A 25,616-nucleotide genomic window follows, 5' to 3' on the forward strand; every position below is an offset into this window, starting at 1 on the left:
CGTGATTATTGACCCAAGCATGATTGACAAGAGTACAGAACTTTGCCGAGCTCGGGGCAAAGTCAAAGCTAAGAAGCCCTGATTTTCTTTGATGGAGGAGCCAAGGCCAACTTCATTTCACCTGAATTGGCGGCGCGGCTCAAGATCACACCCGATCGGATGGGACCACTAGCAGAGGCAGTTCTAGTGGCACCCGACAGGGACGTAGCCATTACACCTCTCATTGGCAAACTTCGGTTGCATTGTCAGGGGTATTTGGAGCACGAGGACTTCTACATAATGCCCTTGGAATGTTGTGATGTCCTCCTGGGAATTCCTTGGTACCATAAGAACAACGCCGTGGTCGACTATCGGGCGAGAAAAGTGACTTTGACTACAGAGAAGCGCCGAACTATTGTACTTGATGTAAAACTAAAGGGTGAGTCTGTTCCTATTGTATTGGCTTCGGCCGTTTCAAAATTAATGAAATCTAGTCTGTTTGTTTACTCGATCTTTTTTAAAGAGTTGAATGATGAACATAGGACAAATTTGTCGGGACTCGATAAATAACGCCAAGATTTTCTCCACTCATGCCGATTGCTTTTCAAAGGGCCTGCCAGGCGAGTTACCACTAGCAAGTCCTGAGGATCATACCATTGATCTAATACCTGGAAGCACACCACCGAACCGGCCACCTTATCGTGTGAGCCGAGTCTAGAATGAAAAGATTATGAACCAAGTGAAAGACCTCTTGGAAAAGGGTCTTGTCTAGCCTAGAACTTCACCGTACTGCTCGTCAGTGTTGTTGGTTTTGAAGAAAGATGGATCTTGGAGAATGTGCATTGATTATTGAGCTCTCAAAAAAATCACCATCAAGAATAGATTTCCGATTCCTAGGGTCGATGATATTCTTGACCAACTATAGAGATCCTCGTATTTTAACAGGATCGATTTGAAGAGCTGGCATCAGCAGATTTGAATCGCGCTGGGAGATGTCTACAAGACAGCTTTTTTGGACGACTTTTGGGTTATTTGAGTTTTTTGGTGATGCCTTTTGGCCTAACCAATGCTCCTGCGACATTTAACCGAATGATGGATAGGATTTTTCGAGAGTACAGATTATTTGTTGGTACTTTCTTTGACGACATCATTGTTTTCTTCAAGGATGAGGTAGAATATAGAGAACATCTGCTACAGGTCTTTCAAGCATTACGAGATCACAAGTTGGTGATTAATGCGAAGAAAAGTGAATTTTCCCTATCTGAGATACACTTTTTGGGACACATTGTCTCAGCAGCAGCAGGAGTGCAGATGGACGCGGCCAAGATAGAGACTATCTGTGATTGGCCCAATTTGAAAAATGTCCATGAAGTTAGAAGCTTCTTGGGCTTGTGTTTGTACTACAGGCGGTTCATTAGAAAGTTTGCAGAGGTTGCTTCCCCTTTGCATATTTTGACACAGAAAGGAGTTCCTTTCTCGTGGGGATCCACAGAGGTGACTGCCTTTCAGACATTGAAAGAGAAATTGACTACAAGACTAGTTTTGACTTTGCCGGACGTGCAGAAGTCATTTAAAGAAGGACCTTAAATTTAAAGTCAAGTCTCTTATTTCAAAAGTTTTTGCATACAAGCGTGAGAAGGATAGGTACAAGGCATTGCTAGTAGAAAAGTCAGCCTTGAACTTTGACTTCTTATGGTTGAAAAGTAAGAATGTAGATGTAGACAAAGGAAGAAAGAGATTCACCAAGATTGTAGATGACATTGACATCATATCTTGGTTAGGATTTCTTTTGGACAATTTATATATAACCATCGGCGACTCTCTTTTCGAGCAAACAATTGATATCCCTATGGGCACCAATTGTGCCGTTTTTCTTGCTAATTTCTATCTTTTTTTTTTTCCGAGAAAAAGATCCTTCTATTAGTTACTGAAAGTGCCCATAGAGCTACAACCACCTCTTTAAGAGAGGGCTACAACAACCATGGTGGGAGACTCTCCCAATGAAAAAACCAGCATATGTACAATGGGACTAAATCAAGAAATGGGGGGAGGGAAAAGCCACACAAGTGGTTGGTAGTGCCATCGGAGTACACCCTGGACCATGGAGTAGAAAGGCCAAGGATGCCAGAGTGGAAGGAAAGCCTCTCTGCGCTCTCGCATGCGGTCGGAGCTGCCCTGTAGTCCCTCGAACTGTCCTCTGAGAGTGTGGATCAGCTCTAGCCAGAAGTCACAAATAGTCTCTGCTTGTGGCACGTGGCGAGCCTCAAAGATGCGGAAGCAGCGGGCCCGCTAGATGAACTAGAGTGCCAGGCCACTGATGAGCTCCCAACACTCCTCTCTCTCACTGCACCACTCCTGTGGAGTAAGCTCTGTAGTAGCAGGCTGGAGTGTAGGTCGCCCCTCCTGCATCACTATCATCTTGCTGGTGGAAGATAGCTCAAACTGAAGTGCCGGGTCTGAAAGGGTGGACCAAGCCGTTGCTCCCCAAGTGTACTGTCGAGCCGTAGAGAGAGCATGCATGAGCCGAAGAACTTGTAGCCACACCTGTTGGGCCGAGTGACAGTTCCAAAGACAATGACGTTGACTCTCCACAAAGTGGTCACAAGCTGCATATGCGGCCGAGAGACCACTATGCACTAGCCAGCTTCTGACTGTTGTAGCTCTGTGTGCGACCAGCCACTGAAACAAGGTGACTCGCCTCGGCTGTCTGGAGTCCCACAACCTCTCCCAAAAAACTGCTAAGAACTCAGTTGTGAGCCCCTCCTCCTGCCAATGAGGTGCTGCAGCGGGGCGGGCCTCTCTCTGTGCTGCTAGTATATGACGTCCCAGTCGAACAGTGTACTGAAAGAACGGGACTCCTGGGTGGTCTGCAGAAGAGAAGGGATCCCTCCATAGCCACTCACAAGGATCCCACTGTACTCGTGCCGGTGGAGAACACTCCCAAGCCCACAGCCTCCAGTGTCCAGTCTCAAGAGCTGTTGGGTCAGGGTCTATGACAAAGGTCCTCCCACAGATGCCCACTACTCGGATCCTCTGAAAACAACACTCTGCTACCTGTGGGGCCTCTTCTGCAACTCGCTGAAGGTCTCCCACACCGTGAAGCTCGAAGAAAAGAGTTGGGACAGTCTCTGAGCAAGCCTTGACTGAGATGAGAACCTCTAGTTGTGTGAAGGCTCCCATCCACCGGGGTGCTATTGGCTCGAGGGGCGTGAGCCACTCAGCTGGAACTGACTCTGTGATGTCCTGGCACATGCTCTGCACCCCTCTCATGCCCTGTAACTGAAGGCCCTGGACCTCCTTTGACAAACCTATGAACTGGAGCCAATCACCTAAAGAGCGCGCTGGACTTGCTGCCATGGGACCTTAGGAAACATGAGGCCGACTACCAACGAAGTGGCCTCTCTAAGTGCTAACCATGGGGTTCCAGACGAGTGGCTTCCGTAGGCGCTCCTCTGTGCACGTAGGCTGTCTCTGCTCCAGGCCACGCCGCAAGTGCTCCCAAGATCGAAGCAGACTCACAGCGAAGCGGTCCTCCAGTCTCCTGCTCAGACCAACTCTGCGCATCTCTGTAAAGATCCATCTGGTCGAAGGCTGCCAAGGGCCTCCTGCCTGAGGCACCCTAGCACGTAGCCACTGTAGCAAGAACTCCTTCCAGGGCTTCTCACCTGGAAGAAGTCCTCTGACGATGAACTTCCCAAGAAGGGCTCTGCTCTGCTGTGCTGGATCAATGATCCCAAGCCCTCCTTGTGAACAAGGAAGAGTGATGACCTGCCAAGCCACCTTGGCTCGGGCTATCTGAGTGTCACGTCCTGACCAAAGGAAGTTCCTGATTAGCCTCTCTACCTGGCTGATACAAGAACTCGAGAAGATCCAGTAGGAAGTGATGTACCACATAGTCGCAAACAACACCTGGTTGGCAACTACTACTCTGTCAGCCAAAGAAAGTCGTGCTGAGCTCCAGTGTAACAACTTTCTCCTGATAGACAGGAGAAGGAGAGCAATCTGCTGCTCGGGAGACAAGTCCAGACCAACCTGATAGCCCAAGTACCGAACTGCAGTCCCTGGGGGGATCCACCTGAAACCCTCTCTTGGCATCCAATGTGGCACAGGAGCACTACCAACCGAGAAAGCCACTGTCTTTCTCCAATTGAGCAATGCGCCCGATGCACAACAGAAGGTCTCCAGAGCCCGCTCACACCTGTGGAGGTTGGCCTCCTGGCCATCTAAGTACAAGGCTGAGTCGTCGGCAAACTCAGCGTCCAATAGCTCATCTCCCCGAATAGGGAGTGCTAAGCCCCATAGACCAACCTGATGCGACACCAAAAACCTGCTCATCGCCTCCGCATAGAATAGAAAGAGGAAAGGGGCAAGAGGACAGCCCTGTCTGACCGAGCGTCTAAGCATGAAGCGATCACCTCTCTCTCCTGCCAAGAGTACTTGACTATGAGCCTGTCTGTACATAGCTGACACCCCTCTGATCCAAGCATCTGAGAAGCCCATCCTGCGTAGAGTGCCCTCTAGAAAGTCCCAGTCAACTTTGTCGTATGCCTTCTCAAAATCGAGAAGAAGGATCACGAGGTCCTCACCACAGAGCCGTGCCAGGGCAGAGGCCTCCCAAAAGGTAAAGATGTTGTCAAGGACACTGCGTTCCTTGACAAAACCTGTCCGAGTCCCATGTATTAGACTCTCCAAAAGTGGGTGAATCCTCAAACTCAGAGCCTTGGCAAGAATTTTGTAGACTGAGTTGAGGATGGTGATGGGGCGCCACTGTCGAATCTCATCCAAGGAGCCACCCTCCTTGGGAATGAGGTAGATCAGGCCCTCACTCATGCTGTCAGGCATCTCTCCTGTGTGCAAAATGTACTGAAAAGCACTGCAGAGATCTGGGCCAAGCAGGTCCCAGTACTCCAAGAAAAAACTGGGAGTCATCCCATCCTCACTTGGACAACTACCACGGGGGAGGGCCCTAAGAGCCGTGTACAGCTCCTCAAGCTGAAGTGGCAGCTCAAGCCTCTGATGCATCTCCTCAGTCACAAGACAAGGCATCTGTGCCCAAACCTGCTCCTTGCATGCACCCGGCACCCTGACGCGCTGACTGGGACTCTGCAGACAGTAACTCACGGTAAAAGTCAGTAGCAACTGCACGCATATCCTTGGGCTCACAAGCAACTGACCGATCGGGCCTCCTTAACTGCCTGACCTTGGCATGCGAGTGCCGAGGTCCCACTGCCTCAAAGAAAGCACCAATCACTCTGTCGCCCACCTGGGTCCATTGAGATGCCTGTCGGTGGAAAGCAAACTCATGTAGCCTCTCCTCTGTGCTAGCAAGCTCCTGTTGAGCCTGCTGTAACTGCTGCTTCAACCAAGGGCTATCTGGATGTTACTCCTGCATCCTCTGTAACGAAGCAATGCCCCGTCTAAGGCGTTGCTCCTCCTCTCGCACTGCAGCCCGGCGAGCCAAAGACTCCTGGAGAAAAAAACGACTAATCTGTGCTAGGCCTGCGGCCACTCTGTCAACAGGAGAGTCCTGCCTGTCCAAGCCCTCTGTCCAGAGAGCCTCTACTCTCTCTCTGAGTGCTGAGTCCAACAAGACCCTCTCTGGGATGCGAAGCATCGTGCTCCCACTCCTCTGTCTGTCTGCTACTGTGAGGATCACTGGTGCATGGTCCGAGAAGGAGGTCCCTACCAGGATGCCCACTGTCCCTCCCAAGTCACTGAAGTGGTCACTAGTGTAGAAGCGATCTATCCGCGATAGATTCACTCCTCCCACTCTGCGGTCCGATCGAGAGAAGGTAAGGCTGTCTGGGGGCCTCACAAAACTAGAGTGCTGCCATGCATCCGAGACCTTCAAAGTCATACAAAGCCTCTCCCAAGCTGCCAACTCAACTCCATGCACAGTAGCATGGCTACCACCAATCCTGTCAGAAGGGTCCTCTAGCATGTTGAAGTCGCCCCCAATGCACCAATGCTCTGCCTGCGGCAGAGACTCAACTATCTGTGACCAAAACGCTGCACGAGCACTCGCCACATTGGGCGCATAGATGTGCAAGAAACCCACAAGGCTACCCTGAACCTGCATAGTAATCCACTGAGCCTTGCCTGGCACAATCATCCCTCTGCCCACTATGGCCTGCTGCAAAGAGTCCGCAATAGTCATACATATTCTACCTTGGATGCCTCCAGGTCCAAAAGCAACTGACCAGAAAGTATCATATCGTCCACGCAAGAGCTGACCACGCCTGATGCGGCTCTCACATAGATGGTGCTCCTGAAGCATAAGGAGATCAATCTCTCCTCCCACAAGACAACGTTGAAGCTCCTGACGCAGTCGGCCCCGTTGGCGCTGAAACTGGGGCCCACCTAGTCCCTGCACGTTCCATGAGATGATCCTCATGGAGAACGAGAGAGAACAGATGCTGCGGCAGCAGCTAGACAGGCTATCTTCGAGGCTGGCTTGGATGGGGAGTAATCCGCATCCGAGCATCCTCTAGATAGGCGCGACTGCAACGAGTGCCTGGCCCAAGCCCAAGCAGAGCGAGCCGTACATAAAGCAACCTCCTCTGTCCAGGAGTCCTCTTGAATGTATACATAGCATGGCAAGCACTGTGTATCGGCAAAGAAGTAAACCACAATGTGTCTACATCCTGCTGAGTCTGGAGGTGTCACCGCAACTTAGCCAATGGCCACAAAGTCCGGAGCAAATCTGTAACTCCTAGTTCTTCCATGTGGTGAGAGAACTCTAGTACCTGTGTGTGCAACCATCCCAACACTGAGTCAAGAGTCCACTCTGCCTGGTCTCTGCCGCAGAGGGGGAAGGAGAAGCCAACTGCTGAGTCCAAGGCCTCTGTTTCCCTAGCGGCAAGGAACAGAACATGGATCCTGAAGCAGGCTGCCTCATGGTCTGGTGAGGGGTCGTCGAGAAAACGAGTAAAGCTGTAGTCGAAGAAGTCCCAGCGGCGCCGGATGTCAATGCTCGTCAGACCACAAGGGATAGATGCAAGGGAAGATGTCTGTACCTGCAAAGGGGGCCGCAAGAAAGGCTGTCCCTCTCTCGCTAAGCGAATCGTGGCAAAGGCGCTGCCAAGAGATCTCCTAGCCGCAGGAGAAGGCTGTGCCCCCTGGGTCGAATGTGGAATTGTAGTAGGAGGGGGGGGGGAGGAGGAGATGGGGGGAGTGGTGGAGAAGAGGGGCGGGAAGGAGCGATAGAGGAAGAAGGGCGGGGGGAAGAGGCGGCGGGAGCAGGAGGCGGGGGGGAATGATGAGGAAGATGGAGGGAACTCTCGGGGGGAGGGGCTGTCGAAGGTGAAGCTGGGGAAGGGGCTGGGGCAGGGACCTCGTCCTGCTCTAGAGGACCAAAACGGTTCCTCGTGGGAACCCACTGTTGCTGAGTAGGTGCCTGAGGAACACTCTAAGTGCCAGTCTGACGCTGTGGCCCCTGTCGACGTCTGCCACGGACCTACTGCCATCCCTCCTCCACTGGAGCCCCAGACTCAGAGGATGGCTCTGCCTGTGTGCGCTGTATCTCTGGCTGTGTCTGTTGGCCAGCCCTTGCAGGCTGGGGCTGAGGCTGTGGTGTAGGTCGAGGCCTCATCCGTGGACAGGCCTTCGCTGATGGCCCATCTATCGACAAATGAAGCACTGGTTCGGGAGGCCCGAATACTCCACGCTCTGTCTGAACCAACCCCCACTCACCCGAGGTAGAAGGATAACCTTCGGGAGCGTGTGAGTGTCTCTGACCAAAACGCGAACTGAGGGAATGCCAACCGCCTTGGCAGCTACCGAGGCTGCCGTACGAGGTGTCTCCAGGATAGTCCCAATAGCTGAGCCTATCCTGGACAGAAGTGGTAAGTACTCCCTCCGCAAACCCGGAAAGCAGACAAAGATGGGGATGTCTGCCTCCTCTACTAGAACATCTGAAGCAGGGTCGAAACCATGTCTCCACTGTCGAAAGTGGGCACGTGCTGCTCGGATGGTCAGTGGACTCATGGCGATGACCTTGGACGCCATCTCGGAAGTCTCAAACTCGATCTGGTAGTAACCGCGTCCGAGTATCTGTATGTCCAAGATCTTGCCCACCTCTACAAGAAGGCGGGCCTGGAGAAGGTCACGTAGCTCTCCTCTGCTAGGTCGGGTGCCGAGGATCCTGCAGATGACAGAAGTCGCCTACAAGCGCTCTACCTCTGCGGCTAGGCTCGCTTGCTCTATCGGTGAAAGAGAAAATCGAATGGTGGGCTCAGCGGAGTCGGGCGAGGGGGCTTCGGGTGAGTCCCTCTGTGGCGGAGCTGGAGCCTCCATCTGTGTCTACTGTTGAGTTGAAGAAGCGGACGGTGAAGAAAATCTGCAACCGAGTACACCGAGCACTGGTCCGAAGAAGAAATGCTGCAGAGCCAGGTGCAGAAGACCTTCGGGAACAAAGAGGGGGGGGGGGGGGGGGCAGTGGACGGGGGCTGAGAGGCAGCGTGGGGCGACGGTGGCAGGCAGCAGCGCACAAGGGGGGGCGGGCTGGGCTGGGCAGCTCGAGGGCGAGGGGGGTAGAGCGGGGGGGCTGGAGGCAGCGCGAGGGCGAGGAGGGGGGGGGGGGAGAGCGTGCAGCAGTAGCGAGCGTAACTTTCCTTCTAATTTCTATCTTTTTACTTATGAGTTTGATTTTATGGAGCGTCTTGTCCTTGCTAACACTTGCCCAATATTTTTGCACAAGTTATGCAATGTAAGACACTTTGTAGATGATCTTTTTGTTCCCGACGTTCCTTCTTTTCAAGATTTTATGTACTTGAATTCAAGTTCTGTAGACGGAGGAATTTATCCCAAGGAGTTTTGTGAACTTAACTGTACCACAAATAGTGTTTGTTGTGCCTTTTTAGACCTTAAGATTTTTAAAACTCCCTTGGGATTAGAAGTGGATATCTATGATAAGCGCCTTGAACCAGAAGATGCCAATCTAATTATCATCCGTATGCCTCACATTTCTTCAAACATTTCTCTTTTAGCTAAGTACGGTGTCATTTGCTCTCAACTATTTAGATTTTCTCGTCTTTGTTCTAGTAAATCTGCTTTTGTTGTTCAATCTTGCCATCTTATTTCTTTATTAGTTGAAAGGATACTCATTCAAAAGAATCATGAAAAACGTTCGTTCATTTTTGCATCGTAGTAAGTTTATTTTTAATGTTTCTTCCTTTGCAATGTTGAAGACAATCAGTAGTAAATTCAATAGAAGTGGGGAGCTAAAAAGCCCACTTATTGTTTGACTTAATAACACCTTATGTTGTTGTTTCGATCTCTAGCGCTTCTAGTATTTTTACTATAGCTTGACAAATGCTAGCCTTTATCATGGCTGAGTATGCCCATCACCTCCGGAGGGTGACAGAAACTAAGCTCGTTGGTTTTGTAGAGTACGTTCAAAGCATGAATAACCTCTATACAAACCTGCACCTACTCTTGGGCACTGACGATGTGAGTAGGGATGTCATAGCTGTTGTCCAAGCTATGCATGATAAAGGTGATAATCTTCTTTTTCCTGTTTGGACAAGCAGCGAAGTTGAGGTCACATATTGTCAAGTTTGGATCTTTGCTCTTCATAGGTTTGTAGTAGTATTCATTTTTCAATTTCGTATTTAGCTTACCCGAGGACTTAAGAGTGTGTTCCTTTAGAAGTTGTCGTGTGAAGTTTGATTTCTAAGATTAAGTTTTTAAGATGCTTTATCCTTTTTTGCTTAAAAGTTGAGTACTCGTTTTAAGCCAAGTAAGTTACGTCAACTTATTTTACGCATGCTTTTTCTAAAAACATTTTTAAGTTAATAATGTTTTGTTTTATCTAGTTTTGTTTCGTAGCAAACAAAGTGATTTAGTTTGTTTGTTTGTTTGTTTTTGTTTTTTCTTTTCTTTTCTTGTATCCCTTGCTTTTATAGTTTTATGAGTACTTTATTTCCTCTTATAATTCGTGAGTTCAGACTATTTTGAACTTATGAAGGTATATATATTGTCATGCTTGTGGTCGTAGTCTGGGTGCGGTCTTAATGCAAGAAGGCCATGTCATTGCCTACGAAAGCCGATTGTTTTCAAGACCGGAATTGACAGCACAGATATATGAGAAAGAGCTTTTGGCGTTTATCCATGCTCTTACTCAGTGGCGACATTACCTACTCGGAGCGGATTTTACTGTCTTCACAGACTATCAGAGTTTACGCTACTTCTTGTCACAGAAGCAGCTATTGGAAAAGCAGATGCGGTGGGCGAACATCTTGTCACAGTTTCACTTCCAGATTGTCCATGTGCAGGGACAAAAGAACTTGGTGGGATGGCTAGCCGCTACTTGATGAGGAAAACCATGATGTGCGTTACACAGCCGTTGAGGGAAAAGGTTATGACCGAATGCCACTGTCCACCTTGAAAGGTGTGGAGAGATACTTCTTCTGGCCGAGACTCAAAAAGGACGTGGACGATTTTGTATGTTGTTGCTTGGTATGTCAGAAGGTCAAGTTTGACAGGCATAAAGCCGCTACTTGATGAGGAAAACCATGATGTGCGTTACACAGCTGTTGAGGGAAAAGGTTATGACCGAATGCCACTGTCCACCTTGAAAGGTGTGGAGAGATACTTCTTCTGGCCGAGACTCAAAAAGGACGTGGACGATTTTGTATGTTGTTGCTTGGTATGTCAGAAGGTCAAGTTTGACAGGCATAAAGCACAGGGATTGTTACAGCCTTTGCCCATACCCACCCGCCCTTGGGAAAGTATTGCAATGGATTTCATTTTTGATCTTCCGAGAACACAGAGTGGTCGCGATGGTATTTGGATTGTTATTGACAGATTTAGCAAGCAAGCTCATTTCATTCCAGTGAATAAACCAGTCAAGCCGGATCACTTAGCGAGACTGTTTGTGGCCGAGATCTTCAGATTACATGGCATGCCTGAGACAATTGTCTCCGACAGAGGCCCCAGATTCATGAGTTTGTTTTGAAAGGTTATTTGGAAGAACATTGGCACACGGTTGCAGTTCTCGTCATCGTTCCACGTGCAAACTGACGGGCAATCAGAGATTGCCAATTCAGTGGTACTAGATTTATTGAAGTCTTACATGTCGGATCTGAAGACTCAGTCGGAAAAGTTTTTACCTTTGGTGGAATTTGCATACAATAACACGATATAGTCTTCGACGAGGAAGGCGCCATTTGAGATTATTAAAGGTGCTACGAAGGTTCCACCCTTCCTACGTACGAAAGATAAGATTTTTGAAGCCGATGAGTACATGCGTGACTTGGACACTGCTTTTGCCAAGGTCCGCGAGGCTTTGCAGAAATCTCAAGAAAAGACAGAAAACGGCAGCAAATTGCCATTATCGCGATTTGAAATTGAAGGAGAACGATTGGGTGCTCTTACGTTTTGAGAAGGCACGCCTGAGAAAGAAAAAGGGAAAGGAGAGGCTTTTTCCAAAGCTTAGTATGTGATACTACGGACCTTTCCAGATCTCCGAAAAGATAAATGATGTCTCCTTTAGACTGAAGCTGTACTTGTAGAATTCACAATGCTTTTCATGTGAGTCTCTTGAAGCCTTTTAAAGGCGATGTGCCCGATGATGGGGAGCCTGATGAGCAACCCAAAGTGGAAGAAAACGAGGAGATCCTTGTTCCAGAACATATATTGGCACATAAAGATATAAAGATTAAGGGTAAAGCACATAAGGTGGTTCTTGGTTAAATTCAAGAACTATCCTGCATTGGATGTGAAGTGGATGGAGGAGGAGGACCTAGCACATACTCCTGAGATTGTGAATCTTTACCTTGAAGCATTTGAATTAGCATAGTCTATTCTAAATGGAACCCCGAACTCAGCTTGGGCGGAATTTGGTGCAGCGGGTATGCACAAGAGGGGAGTCGCTCCACTCCTTTGTCAACAGATTGCCCCGATTTTTGATACTAAAGTCACTGATGTCTCTTTTGAGTTTTAGGGATACTGTGAGCTGACAGTATTTTGCTGTATGACTTTATGAATTGGAATTCCCGATAATATGATATTAATTTGTTCTTGACTTGTTTAAGTGCAGGAACTGATAGACGAAACGACTGCAGCATTTCGGTCTGAAAGATCTCGATAGACGTTATTGCAATATGGATTAGTTAATCGGGCATCTATGAGGTCCCGAGTGGATCTAGATGCGATTGCTAAATACGTTGCCGATAAATCATGGTTTGAGATCCGAATGAATTTTTTTTTGAATGTGATTTGTCATGTGATATCGTGTGATGTGACTGTCTATTGGTACATGTGCTAGATGTGTGTTCCTAGTGCCTCGGTACTAACAGTCGGTGTCTGCTAAGACAGTTTATGGCTTCTGTCTGTTTTGTAGGCGTAATCGAGGGCGGTCACAATGCTTTCAAGAGGGGGGTATGTCACAAACTGGTGACGTGGTGGCTCTGTACACACACTCTCCCGCTCTGGCTGGCTGACGTGGCAGCATTGTACGGACGTCCCCTGAAATTGTGGCGCATTCTGCGGAAACCCGTAGGGCCCGATGATGTGGCAGCAGCGTACGGCAGCTTTTGAGCCTGCTTTATTCTACGCAATTTAGCAAGAGAGAGAGAGAGCTTTATTTTGCTTTATTTACCAAGCAAGAAGCTTGTGAGATGAACTGCTTTATTTATGAATGCTTTTAATTGACAGCTTTTGGGGCTCTGCTTGTGGCATCCCTTGTAAACCTTTATAAGTGTGGCTTGGGCTCTCACTTCTCAGAGCATCTGGATGCAGAGCCTGAGAGTGAGACCCACCCACTCCCTTGTACTTTGTGCAACAAATTTAATACAAAAAGAAATACCGAAAGGGGCGCCAGTCTTTGGGGCCAATACCTCTTGGCACGGAACTCCGCGTGGCCGATGTCGAATCAAATTGTAAACTGTTTTGAAGTGAATTCCTGTCGTGTCGCGGTAGATTCTTGACTTGGAGTGTCCAAGTCTGTTACAGCTTCCACCAGAAGGATGATAGTGATCCAGGGGGGACTGACCTACACTTCAGCTTGCCAGAGAGCTTACCCCCAAGGAGTGGTGCAGTGAGAGAGAGGTGTGTTGGGAGCTCGTCTGTGGCCTGACACTCTGGTTCATTTGGCGGGCCCTTTGCTTTTGCATCTTGGAGGCTTGCCCTTTCCCACCGGCAGAGACTGTTCGTGATGTTTGGTTGGAGCTGATTCACTCTCAGGGGCCAACACAAGAGCCTCTAGGGCAGCTCTGACCGCATGCGGGAGCGCAGAGAGGCTTTCCTGCGACTTTGGCGCCCAGGCCCTTTCTTCACCATGGTCCAAGGTGCACCCAGATGGCACTACCGTCCACCTGTGTGGCTCTTTCCTCCTCCCATCTCGTGATTTAGCAACATTGTATATATTCTGTTTCTTTCACGGGAGTCTCCCCTTGTTGTTGATATAGCCCTCTCTAGTAGAGGTAGTTGTAGCCCTTTGGGCAGTTTTATTAACTAATGGAAGGATCTTTTTCTCGGAAAAAAAATAAATAAGCAAAGAGGCTCAAATACTTCTCATTGTGACACGTATATAACACACCTTTATACATACCATACGTCTGAAATCTGATAAATCATTCTAATGTTTCTTGCTAGGTTGGTCAAGCATTCCTACCTATCCATTTTAGTTTTACCTGTTTATATAGCTTTCTTGGGATCATGTACCCACATGATACCCATTGGTCACATATGAATTTTTGACCTTGTGTGGGCATTAGTAGTATGTTTGTTGGTATATTTGCCAGATGTTAAATTTGCCGTGAATGGCTATTGAAAGTGACGTGTATGTATAAGTTGTTTTATGTGGTATTGAGAGAGGCGATGATAGTCTAGGGATGATATACCCTAACTATAATAAGACGAGTATACAAGACAGAGATGTGTAGATTGGTTTTTGCATCGACGTTGCTTGCTTTTGAGTTTGATTGGGCAAGCTCAATGCCAAATAGAGATTTAAGTTACTTCCAAACCAAGCACTAGGAGTCATAGCTCCCTATCACCACATGTGCACTGTTTTAATTATATTCTCAAACAGCTCAAACAGGTTCTGTTGTGAAGGCCCCTTACAAGGTTGTTTACATTTGACGTACGGGACAACTTGTACGTTTTGCTCTATAGCATGAACTAGTATGTTTTGTTCACGATAGTTTTCAGGTCAAAGTTGGGGCCTTATTGACCCGCCAAACTGACATTGTGGGCTGCATTTTTGGCCTTATTTTTGGCTCTAGCCTTTTTAGCCCTTTATCCAATAAGCTCTTTCCCTCATGTTTATTCTGTACAGACTAGAGTCCAGGCTAAAATAACAAGTCTTCTATTGTTTATCGTACACAACATCCACATTGCTGATGTACATTAACTGATGGTATGTGACGGTACGTGCCAACCTTGGCCCCTTACCATCAAATTATGTGTAACAAATTTACCAAAAAATCACAAATCGAGACCATATTGTTTACTTAACTTTTTGTCTAAAATTATGAAGATAAAATTGTCATGTTTGGTATAAGCACATTAATTACTGCATGTATCAAGTCTATTGTGGATCATTGTCCACTTTTTTCTTTTTTTGTAGGTGAAGCAAGAAGTGATTAGTTGGTCACCGAGGATCCTTCTTTTTCAAAAATTCCTGAGCCCTGAGGTTGTATATAACAAAAATGTGCATTTCAGTGCCTGCTTGCCATTCTCAACTTCTGTAGCTTAACTTGTTGGGTTGGAGCTTATATTTGAATCCCATGTGTCTTTGTTGAAGTTTGTTATGCTGTTGTGTGAAGTCAAGGCTACTACCGTTGTTTAGAAAGGCATTCAAATATGTTAAAATGTCTATTGTGCAGGAATGTGATTACCTTATTGCTATTGCTCGACCAAGATTGGGCAAGTCAACTGTTGTTGATGTAAATACAGGCAAGGCATGTGTGTTTATTTTTCAGACTTGGTAAGGGCAGGCCTACAATGTTTTTGTTACAGTGGGTATGTTGGTTATAGCGTTTAAACTGGTGCTTCCGAGCTTGTGGATTTGGAGCAAAGTTTGTTACAAAATTGATTTGAGTTTTTTGCATGGTTCAAAGTTCAAACAAATTTGTTTATAGCATCTGTTTTTAAGAATCGATCTTAAAAGTTTCTCCCGCACCATAAATTTTCATTTTCCTTATTACAGTTCTTGTTCTGGAGTAAAGAGGCTTGAAATGTATGCTAGTGATGAAAAAGCTCCTTATTTTACCTAAATATGAAACATGGCTAAGGTGTTTGTCACAAATTGCTGATGTGTCAAGCCACTAAAGAACGGAGCCAACCTTCAGATCCCGGCTGAGGGGCCTAAACCCTAAAAAGAAGCAACAGAAGAAGTAAAAGTTCCTCCAACTTGATACCTCAGAGGAAATGTTGAGAGAATTGGAAAGGAAAGCCAAGCAGTGAGGAACTGCTCGCTGCTGCTGCCGCACGCCCCCCCCTCTCCAACCCCCCCCCCCCCCCCCCCCCCCCCCCCCCCCCCCCCCCCCAGCCCCGCCCCGTCTAGCGCTGCCAGCAGCCCTGCTGCGCGTGCGCTGCCCCCCTGCCCTTCCTTGCGTTGCCCCTTCCTGTCTCGCCAGCCCCCGCCATTGCGCCCGCCGCCCACTTGCGGCTCCAGCCCATCTCGCGCTGCCCTCTCCCACTGCCCCTTCTAGCCCGCCCCGCGCTAACCCCCCCCCTCCCCTCTCCTATTTTCGCTCATTGAACCCCGCCCCGCTCATTTCGCTCTCTGCCGTGCTCTCCCCGAAGGTTTCTTTAGTTCAGGCTCTGACAGTGCTGGTTTCTTGACAGTGCTTGTCGGGGTCTTTCTGCAGAGTAATCTCTCTATCCACTCCTTCTCCGCCACAGCAGCAGACACAGATGGAGGCTCAAGCTCCGCCACAGAGGGACTTTGATGAAGTCCCCTCGCCCGACCCCGCTGAGCCCACCATTCGACTTGCTCTCACTCTGACAGTGCAAGCGAGCCTAACCACAGAGGTGGAACGCCTACAGGCGACTTCCGTCATCTGCAAGATTCTCGGCACCAGACCTAGCAGAGAAGAGTCGCGTGACCTTCTCCAGGCCCGCCTTCTTGCAGAGGTGGGCAAGATCTTGGACGTTTAGTTCCTCGGACGCGGCTACTATCAGGTAGAGTTTGAGACCTCCGAGATGGCGTCCAAGGTCATCGCGATGAGCCCCTTGACCATACGAGCAATTCGAGCCCACTTTCGACTGTGGAGACATGTTTTGACCCAACTTTGGATGTTCTGGTAGAGGAGGCAGACCTTCCCATCTCCGTCTGCTTTCCTGGTTTGAGGAGGGAGTACCTACCACTCCTGTCCAAGATAGGCTCAGAGATTGGGACTGTCCTTGAGACACCTCGCACGGCAGCCTCAGTAGTTGCCAAGGCGGCTGGCATTCCCTCAGTTCGAGTTCTGGTTAGGGACACCCACACTCTCCCGAAGGTCATACTACTTCCTCGGGTGAGTGGGGGTTGGTTCAAATAGAGCGTGGAGTATTCGGGCCTCCCGAATCAGTGTTTCATTTGTCGACAGATGGGTCATCTTGCGAAGGTCTCTCCACGGAGGAGACCCCGACCTACTCCACAGGCACAGCCCCAACCCTCAAGGGCTGGCCAGCAGCAGCAGGTAGAGCCACAGAGCACGCAGGCAGAGCCACCCTCCGAGCCTAGGGCTATAGCGGAGGAGGGCTGGCAGCAGGTTCGTGGTCGACGTCGGCAGGGGCCACCGTGCCAGCCTGACACTCAGAGTGGCTCTCAGGCTCCTGCCCAACAGCAATGGGTTCCCACGTGGAACCGTTTCGACCCTCTACAGCAAGACGAAGTCCCTGCTCTAGCCTCCACCTCAGCCTGAAATTTGACAGCCCCCCCCCCCCCTCGAGTTCCCCCCCTCCTCCTTCTCCCTCTGCCTCTCCATCTCACCCTCCCACCTTTGCCGATCCCCCTCGCCCTCCCTCCCCCCTTTCTCCCCCTGCTCTCTCACCTCCTCCCGCTCCAGTCTCGCAGCCATCCTGGGCTGTTAGGAGATCTCTTGGCAGCGCCTTTGCCACGAGTCGCTTGGCGAGAGAGGGATAGCCTTTCTTGCGACCCCCTCTTCAGGTACAGACATCTCCCTTTGCATCAGTTCCTCGTGGTTTGACGAGCTTTGACATTCGTCGTCGTTGGGATTTCTTTGCCTACGACTTTACATGGTTTCTCGGCGACCCCTCACCAAAGCTTGAGGCAGCCTGCTTCAGAGTTCATGTGCTGTTCCTTGCAGCTAGGGGGATAGAGGCCTTGGACTTAGCAGTTGGCTTCTCTTTTTCTCTATGCGGCAGGTACCAGGCTGAGTGGACTATAGACTCAGTGTTGGAGTGGCTGCAGATACAGGCCCTACAGTTCTCTCATCACATGGGAGACCTAGGGGTTTCAAACTTGCTACAGACTCTTTGTCCATTGGCCAAGTTTGTTGTGACACCTCTAGATGCAGCAGGATGTAGACATATTGTGGTTTACTTTTTTGTGACACGCAGAGCCGGCCATGCTATATACACATACATGAGGACTCCTGGACAGAGTAGGTTGCTTTACGCACGGCTCGGTCTACTTGGGCTTGGGCTCTATGCAGTCACGCTTATCTCGAGGACGCTCGGATGCGGATTACTCCCCATCCAAGCTTGCCTCGAAGATAGCACGGTTAGCTGATGCGGCAGCATCAGTTCCCTCTCGCTCCCCATGAGGATAGTCTCATGGAATATACAGGGACTAGGTGGGCCCGAGTTTCAACGTCAGAGGGGCCGGCTTCGTGAGGAGCTCCAGCGATGTCTTTGGGAGGAGAAATTGATCTTCTTATGCTACAGGGGCATCATCTGTGTGAGAGCCGCATTAGACGTTGTGGTCAGCTTTTGCGTGGACGATATGAGACTTTTTGGTCAGCTGCATTTGGACCTGGAGGCATCCAAGGCGGGGTATGTATGACTATTGCAGATTCTTTGCAGCATGCCATTGTGGGTAGAGGGAGTATTGTGCCAAGCAGGGTTCAGTGGATCACTATGCAGGTTCATGGTTGCCTCGTGGGCTTCCTGAACATGTATGTGCCCAATGTGGCGAGTGCGTGTGCAGAGTTTTGGTCTCAGATTGTTGAGTCTCTGCCGTAGGTAGAGCAATGGTGCATAGGGGGTGACTTCAACATGTTGGAGGAACTCTCTCACAGGATTGGTGGCAGCCATACTATTGTGCATGGAGTTGAGTTGGCAGCTTGGGAGAGGTTTTATATGACTGCGGGTTTCAGATGTGTGGCAACATTCTAGCTTTGTGAGGCCCCCAGACAGCCTGGCCTTCTCTCGTTTGGACCGCAAAGTGGGAGGCGTGAATCTATCTCGGATAGATCGCTTCTACATGAGTGACCACTTCTGTGACTTGGGTGGGACAATTGGCCTTTTGGCAGGGACTTCCTTCTCGGACCATGCACCAGTGATCCTTACAGTGACTGATAGGCAGAGGAGAGGGAGCACGATGCTACGCATCCTTGAGAGGGTCTTGATGGACTCAGCGCTCAGAGAGCGAGTGGAGGCTCTTTGGACACAGAGCTTAGACATGCAGGATTCTCCTGCTGAGAGAGTTGCCTCAGCACTCGCTCAGCTTAGTCGTTTCTTTCTTCAGGAGTCTTCAGCCCCCCTGGTTGCAGCGAGAGAGGAGGAGCAGCGTCTCCGACGAGGCATTGCTTCCTTGCAGAGGATGCAGGAGTAGCATCTAGACAGTCATTGGTTGGAGGAGCAGTTACAGCAGGCTCGCCAGGAGCTCATCAGCACAGAGGAGAGGCGCCATGAGTTTGTTTTCCATCGACACGTATCTCACTGGACCCAAGTGGCTGACAGAGTGACATGTGCTTTCTTTAAGGTAGTGGGACCTCGGCATACGCATACCAAGGTCAGTCAATTGAGGAGGCCCGACGGGTCAGTGGCTTCAGAGTTAGAGGACATGCCTACAGCTGCTACTGACTTTTACCGTAAGCTACTGTTTGCAGAGCCCCATTCAGAGCGTCAAGATGCATGCAAAGAGCAGGTGTGGGCACAGATGCCTTGTCTGGTGACTGAGGAGATGTGTCAGAGGCTTGAGCTGCCTCTACAACCAGAGGAGCTGCACATGGCTCTTAGTGCACTCCCCCGTGGTAGCTGTCCAGGTGAGGATGGCTTGACTCCCAGCTTTTTCTCGGAGTACTGGGACTTGCTTGGCTTAGATCTCTGTAGTGCTTTTCAGTACATCCTGCACACAGGTGAGATGCCTGACAGCATGAGTGAGGGCATGATTTATCTCATTCCCAAGGAGGGTGGCTCCTTGGATGATATTCGACAGTGGCGCCCCATCACCATCCTCAACTCAGCCTACAAAATTCTTGCCAAGGCTCTGAGTTTGAGGATTCAACCACTTCTAGAGAGCCTTATACATGGGACTTAGACAGGTTTTGTCAAGGAGCGTAGTATCCTTGACAACATCTTTACTTTTTGGGAGGCTTTTGCCCTCGCGCGGCTCTGTGGTGAGGATTTGCTGATTCTTCTTCTCGATTTTGAGAAGGCCTACGACAGAGTTGACTGGGATATTTTGGAGGGCACTCTACGCAGGATGGGCTTCTCAGATGCTTGGATCAGAGGGGTGTCAGCTTTGTACAGACGGGCACACAGCCAGGTGCTTTTGTCAGGAGGTAGAGGTGATCGTTTCATGCTCACACGTTTGGTCAGACAGGGCTGCCCTCTTGCCCCCTTCCTCTTTCTGTTCTATGCTAAGGCGATGAGCAAGTTTTTGGTTTCACAGCAGGTTGGTTTACGTGGCTCAACGCTTCCTATTCGGGGAGATGAGCTACTGGACACTGAGTTTGCAGACGACTCAGCCTTGTACTTGGATGGCCGGGAGGCCAACCTACATAGGTGTGAGCAGGCTCTTGAGACTTTCTGTTGCGCATGTGACGCACTGATCAACTGGAGAAAGACAGTGGCTTTCTCCGTTGGTAGTGCTCCTACACCTGATTGGATGCCAGGTGAGGGTTTCAGGTGGATTCCCCCAGGGACTGCAGTTCGGTACTTGGGCTGTCAGGTTGATTTGGACTTGTCTCCTGAGCAACAGATTGCTCCCCTCCTCCTGTCTATCAAGAGGAAGTTGTTAGATTGGAGCTCCGCACGGATTTCTTTGGCAGACAGAGCTGTAGTGGCCAACCAGGTGCTGTTGGCTACTATGTGGTACATCACTTCTTGTTGGATCTTCTTGAGTTCTTGTATCAGCCAGGTAGAGAGGCTGATCAGGAACTTCCTTTGGTCGGGGCGTGACACTCAGATAGCCCGGGCCAAAGTGGCATGGCAGGTCATCACTCTTCCTTGTTCTCAAGGAGGGTTGGGGGGATCATAGACCCATCACAGCAGAGTAGAGCCCTTCTTGGGAAGTTCATCGTCAGAGGACTTTTTCCAGGGGAGGAGCCTTGGCACGAGTTCTTGCTTTAGCGGCTTAGTGCTAGGGTGCCTCAGGCTGGAGGCTCCTGGCGACCCTCGACTCGATGGATTTTCACAGAGATGCGCAGAGTTGGCTTGAGCAGGAGAATGGAGGACCGCTTCGCTCTGAGTCTGCTCCGATCTTGGGAGCAACTGCGACAAGGCCTGGAGCAGCGTCAACCTACTTGCACGGAGGAGCCCTCGAGACAGTCTTGTTTGGAACCCCATGGTTAGCACTCAGAGAAGCCACTTGGTTGGTAGTCGGCCTCATGTTTCCTGGGGTCCCATGGCAGAGGGTCTAGCACGCTCTCTAGGTGATTGGTTACAGTTTTCAGGCCTGTCAGAGGAGCTTCAGGGTATTCAGCTCTACAGGGCATGAGAGGGGTGCAGAGCATGTGTCCGGACTTCTCATAGGCAGTACCAGCTAAGTGGCTCACACCTCTCGAGTCAGCAGCGCCCAAATGGATGGGAGCCTTCACGCGACTGGAGGTTCTCATCTCAGTTCGGGCTTGCTTAGAGACTATACCCTCCCTGTTTTTCGAGCTACAGGGTGAGGGACGCTTACACCGAGTTGCAGTAGAGGCCGCGCATGTGGCAGAGTGCTGTTTTCGAGGATCCACTTGGTGGGCATCTGTGGGAGGACTTGTGTCATAGATCCCGATCCAATAGCTCTTGAGACGGGCCAGTGGAGACTGTGGGCTTGGGAGAGCTGTCCACTAACACGAGTACAGTGGGATCCTGGAGAGTGGCTTTGGAGGGACCGTTTCTCCTCTACAGACCACCTAGGTGTCCCTTTCTTTCAGTACACTGTTCGATTGGGACGTCACATACTTGCAGCACAGAGAGAGGCTCGTCCTGCTGCAGCACCTCATTGGCAAGAGGAGGGTCTCACAACTGAGTTCTTGGCAACATTTTGGGAGAGGTTGTGGAACTCCAGACAGTCGAGACAAGTCACTTTGTTCTAGTGGCTGGTTGCACACAAAGCTAGAACAGTTGGAAGCTGGCTTGTACATAGTGGTCTCTGGGCCGCATGTGCAGCTTGTGACCATCTTGTGGAGAGTCAGTGTCATTGTCTTTGGGAATGTCCTTTGGCACAACAGGTGTGGCTTCGTGTCCTTCGGCTGATGCTAGCTCTTTCCACAGCTCAGCAGTGCACTTGGGGGGCAGCTGCTTGGTCCACTCTCACAGGCCCGACACTTCAGTTTGAGCTATCTTCCACCAGCAGGATGATAGTGATGCAGGGGGGTTGACCTACACTCCAGCCTGCTACAGAGCTTATTCCACAGGAGTCGTGCAGTGAGAGAGAGGAGTGTTGGGAGCTCATCAGTGGCCTGACACTCTGGTTCATCTGGCGGGCCTGTTGCTTCCGCATCTTCGAGGCTCGCCCTGTACCACCAACAGAGACTGTTCGGGATCTTTGGCTAGAGCTGATCCATACTCTCAAGAGGACAGTTCGAGAGACTCCAGGGCAGTTCTGACCGCATGCGGGAGCGCAGAGAGGCTTTCCTTCGACCCTGGCGTCCAGGGCCTTTTTTCACCATGGTCCAGGGTGTGCTCCGATGGCACTACCGTCCAGTTGTGTGGCTTTTCCCTCCTCCCATCTCTTGATTTAGCGGCACAGTGTGACATGAAACGTTTCGGGGTTTCATGCGTTTTGGGGTTTCGAGGTTTCTGAAACGTTTCGTTTCGGGGCTCAAAGAAAGCGAAACACATGTTTCGTTTTACATGTATGTACCTATAATTATACATTGAATATACAAATAAATTTACTTGTCAAAACATGTGAAATACCAAAATCTGGATGTGAGACTTGAGTCACGAGTAAACAAGGTATCGATTTTGTGAAGCGGCCTGGCTTTAAAAATTCCCAAATGGGTGGTTTAAGGTCAATTGGTCGAAAGGGGGCCAAAAAAAAAAAGTCGACTCGTTTTGCCGGTTTCGTCGTTTCGAGGTTTCAGAGGGCCGAAACGCATTTTTATGTCACACTGATTTAGCCTCATTGTACATATGCTGTTTTTTCATTGGGAGTCTCCCCATCATGATTGTTGTAGCCGTCTCTTGTAGAGGTGGTTGTAGCCCTATGGGCAGTCTCATTAACTAATAGAAGGATCTTTCTCTCGGAAAAAAAAAGCTCCACCAACTTTTGGGATCCCGTCGATGGAGCCCAGAGGAAATAACGGCATTAAAATAAAGCTGGACCGACACACGCACAAAAAAGAAGATTAGCATAAAAATTGATGACGTGGCAGTCCGTACGGATCTTCGGATTTCCCGTTGACTGATGACGTGGCAACTTGTACGGATTTCCGCTTTTTGCGCTGGCTTGTTGACGTGGCGGCCTGTACGATTTCCGTGATTTACGCTGGAGCTTTTGTGCACCTGCTTTTGGACCAGATGCTTTTGAGTTTACTGCTTTTCATGTAACTGTTTTTGAGGCCAAGGGCCTATAAATATGTGCTGAGGGCTCATTCTTTGGCATGCTTTGGTGAGAAGGTGCAGAGCGCGAGTACCGGCATTGTGCTGAGTTCAAGTAATATAAAGAAACACCAAAAGGGGCGCCAAGGCTAGGGGCCAATACTCTCTGGGGTGGAATTTCGCCACCCCGTGTCGTGTGTGCTCTCTCTCTTTGAGTTCAGTTGCTATTGAAGTGCTAAAAGTGTGTTCATTCTGTTCTTTTCTATTGACACGTGGTGCCCGTCTTGTGACAGTGGTATCAGAGCATCAGGCGTGTGCTTTTCTGAAAGCATATCGGTCCTACAAAAGAGCAGACAGAGCAAACCGGCGCTTCCAAAGGCTACTGGAATTTTATTTGTGCTCCGATCCGAGACTTATTAGTCACTTCCACCCTTACTTCATCACGCATCGGGCACGCTCTCGTCTTCACCGCTCTGTCTTACAGGGCATAAGCCATAAAAAACCCCAAGACATGGCGCTCATGGATTTAGTAGAATATTTGCAGTTTCTTCTCGACGAGCTTCGCAACATTCTTTCGCGGCATCCTCAGCAGAATCTTCTGATGTTGCAAAGTTTTCAACAATTTTTGAATTACATGTAACCCCCTCTGATGCCCCAGGTGGTACCTCTTCCAATCGGCAACTAGAGCTTACCACAGAAGAACATCCGGCCACTAACCACAACTCTCGGCAACAACGAACAACTTCTTGGGAGTCTCGTGAAACCCAACCTCAAAGGCCTCGTTTGACGCCTCAACAACGAGACACCTTATTACAAGAAGGCCGATGTTTTGGATGCTTTCAATCACCTCCACAGAGACATGGGGGGAATATGCCACATCTCTCTACACAGCATCGGGGCAACCACCTTTGCCGAACCCACTAGAGACATGCCCCGAGACATGTACTTTCTTTACTGTTGAGAGGGTAAAGAAATCCATTGACAGGATGAAGACAAGGAGAGCATATGATCATGATGGTCTGGTAGCAGAGCACTTCATCCATGCTAGAGATATGCTTGTAGAGCTTCTTGCTATGATGTTCAATCGAGCCATGTACGAAGGCTTTCCTGAGACTTGGAGTATGTCTACGATTGTGCCTATTTTCAAGTCAGGAGATCTATAACCGGCCTCTACAACATAGAGGGCGGTACTATTTCAATTACCTGTTAACTTTACACAGAGCATAGAGAAGGGAAGAGAACACAGTTGCGTCTAGCGACTAGAATGTCACTGCGCACACGAGACCGACACCCTGTAGGCCCCAAAGACTGGCGCCCCAAAGACTGACCACTTAGCACAAGCTTTCACAAAGCTGTCCAAACCTGGCGAGGGCTGAAAACGCAGGTTTTCGACCTGATTTTGGCAGCATAACGGCACAAAAACCCCTGTAGGTCAAAAGCACCTGTCTAGAACGGATTCCCTCGCTATCTGGAAGCTTTCTGGTGAGCTGTCACAGAATTTCAGCTGGCTGTAATTCCCTGTTTTTCACTGCCGGGTGCCCAAAAGCCTGTACACGCATCTCAAGGCTCTCACGAGGCTCCCCCGGGGTTCCCTTGCAGTTTAGGTGCGAAACCCTAAACCTGCAGAAAAACACAGCAGGCTGTAATTCGCTGTTTCGAATTGTTTTTAGCGGAGCGAACACGCCTACGCGTGTCCCAAGGGCTCCCGCACGCAATGGGACAGTTCCCCTGTGAATTGGACGACTTTTCACGCGAGAAAACTCTCCAAACTCGCAATCTTTCGCGATGGAACTGTGCGTACTTGTGGGGGACTAGCAATTAGCTAATCCGGCTCCTGTTCAGAAGGCTCTTGCCTTAGCAAACGCGCATAAACCCCCAGAACTGTACATGTTCAACTGAGTAGCCCAACTAGTGGGGCATTACCATATGTGCCAAAGGGGAGAGAGAGATGCACGAGAGCAAATCATCGCGCTACATGAGACAGAGGAGAAGGCAAGCTTTCCATTAAAGTTGTAGACCTGCACCCACTACCCACACACACACTGTAGCTCACTTATGAGTCAAATCAGCCTCCTCTCTCAAATTGGGCGCCCCTTCTTCATGCTGGAAGTGGCAAAACTGCCTGGAGCTGCCATGTGTCCAGTTTGCCCCTGTTGAGTTAATTCTCTAGTTCCCACTGACTTATAAAGTTATAAGTGACTTTTCGAGTGGCCCAGACTTCATTTGGCGCACCCAGGCTTCCATACTCATCAGAATTCAGTGCTAACTGGCCCGACCAGTCCTAGAGTGACCGACCCAGACTCCCGCTGTGAGAAACCTATTTGGCCACAGTCGTTTCACACTGGCCATGCAATGTCAACTCGCACCTTTTCAAGGGTTCCGGGGAAAACAAGTAAAAATAAAAATAAATAAAAATATCTAGTACTTATTTACGGAAGGCAACAAGAAAAATATACCTCCTGGTGACAAGATCCCATGATTCCCAGAAATTATCGCACCGTCATGGTTGGTCACACATTGGCTGGATGTATGCATCCGTTCTTGAGTAAGAGCTGAGTAGATGGGCAGAGCGAGTAGGCATACGAGCCCCAGGGCAAGCAGGATTCAGAAGAGGTTTCTCCACTCTTGACCAAATTCTGACACTCAGAGCTATTATTGAGGAGGGTAGACACCATGGCAAGAGGATCTATTGTAGCTTTGTGGATTTTTGCAAAGCTTTTGACACAGTGCCGAGAGCCAAACCTATACGCAGGCTACAGGAC

General features: G+C 49.5%; 1 protein-coding gene across 5 annotated transcripts in view; it reads left to right on the forward strand.

The window, feature by feature from the left end:
- The window catches only part of LOC147458681 (prolyl 4-hydroxylase 1), an 86,962-nt gene that overhangs the window by 37,614 nt on the left and 23,732 nt on the right, over positions 1-25,616 (forward strand). For 4 of the 5 annotated variants that reach the window (XM_086510128.1, XM_086510127.1, XM_086510125.1 and 1 more), the window contains exons 4-5: positions 14,552-14,617; positions 14,811-14,885. In XM_086510128.1, the coding sequence (XP_086366254.1) occupies positions 14,552-14,617; positions 14,811-14,885 (141 nt within the window). The remainder of the gene's footprint in view (positions 1-14,551; positions 14,618-14,810; positions 14,886-25,616) is intronic. The other variant, XM_086510130.1, reaches the window with a different exon arrangement.

This window comes from Adiantum capillus-veneris, chromosome 4 (genome assembly GCF_014529385.1).
Source record: "Adiantum capillus-veneris isolate H3 chromosome 4, ASM1452938v2, whole genome shotgun sequence".
Taxonomy (NCBI): Eukaryota; Viridiplantae; Streptophyta; class Polypodiopsida; order Polypodiales; family Pteridaceae; genus Adiantum; species Adiantum capillus-veneris.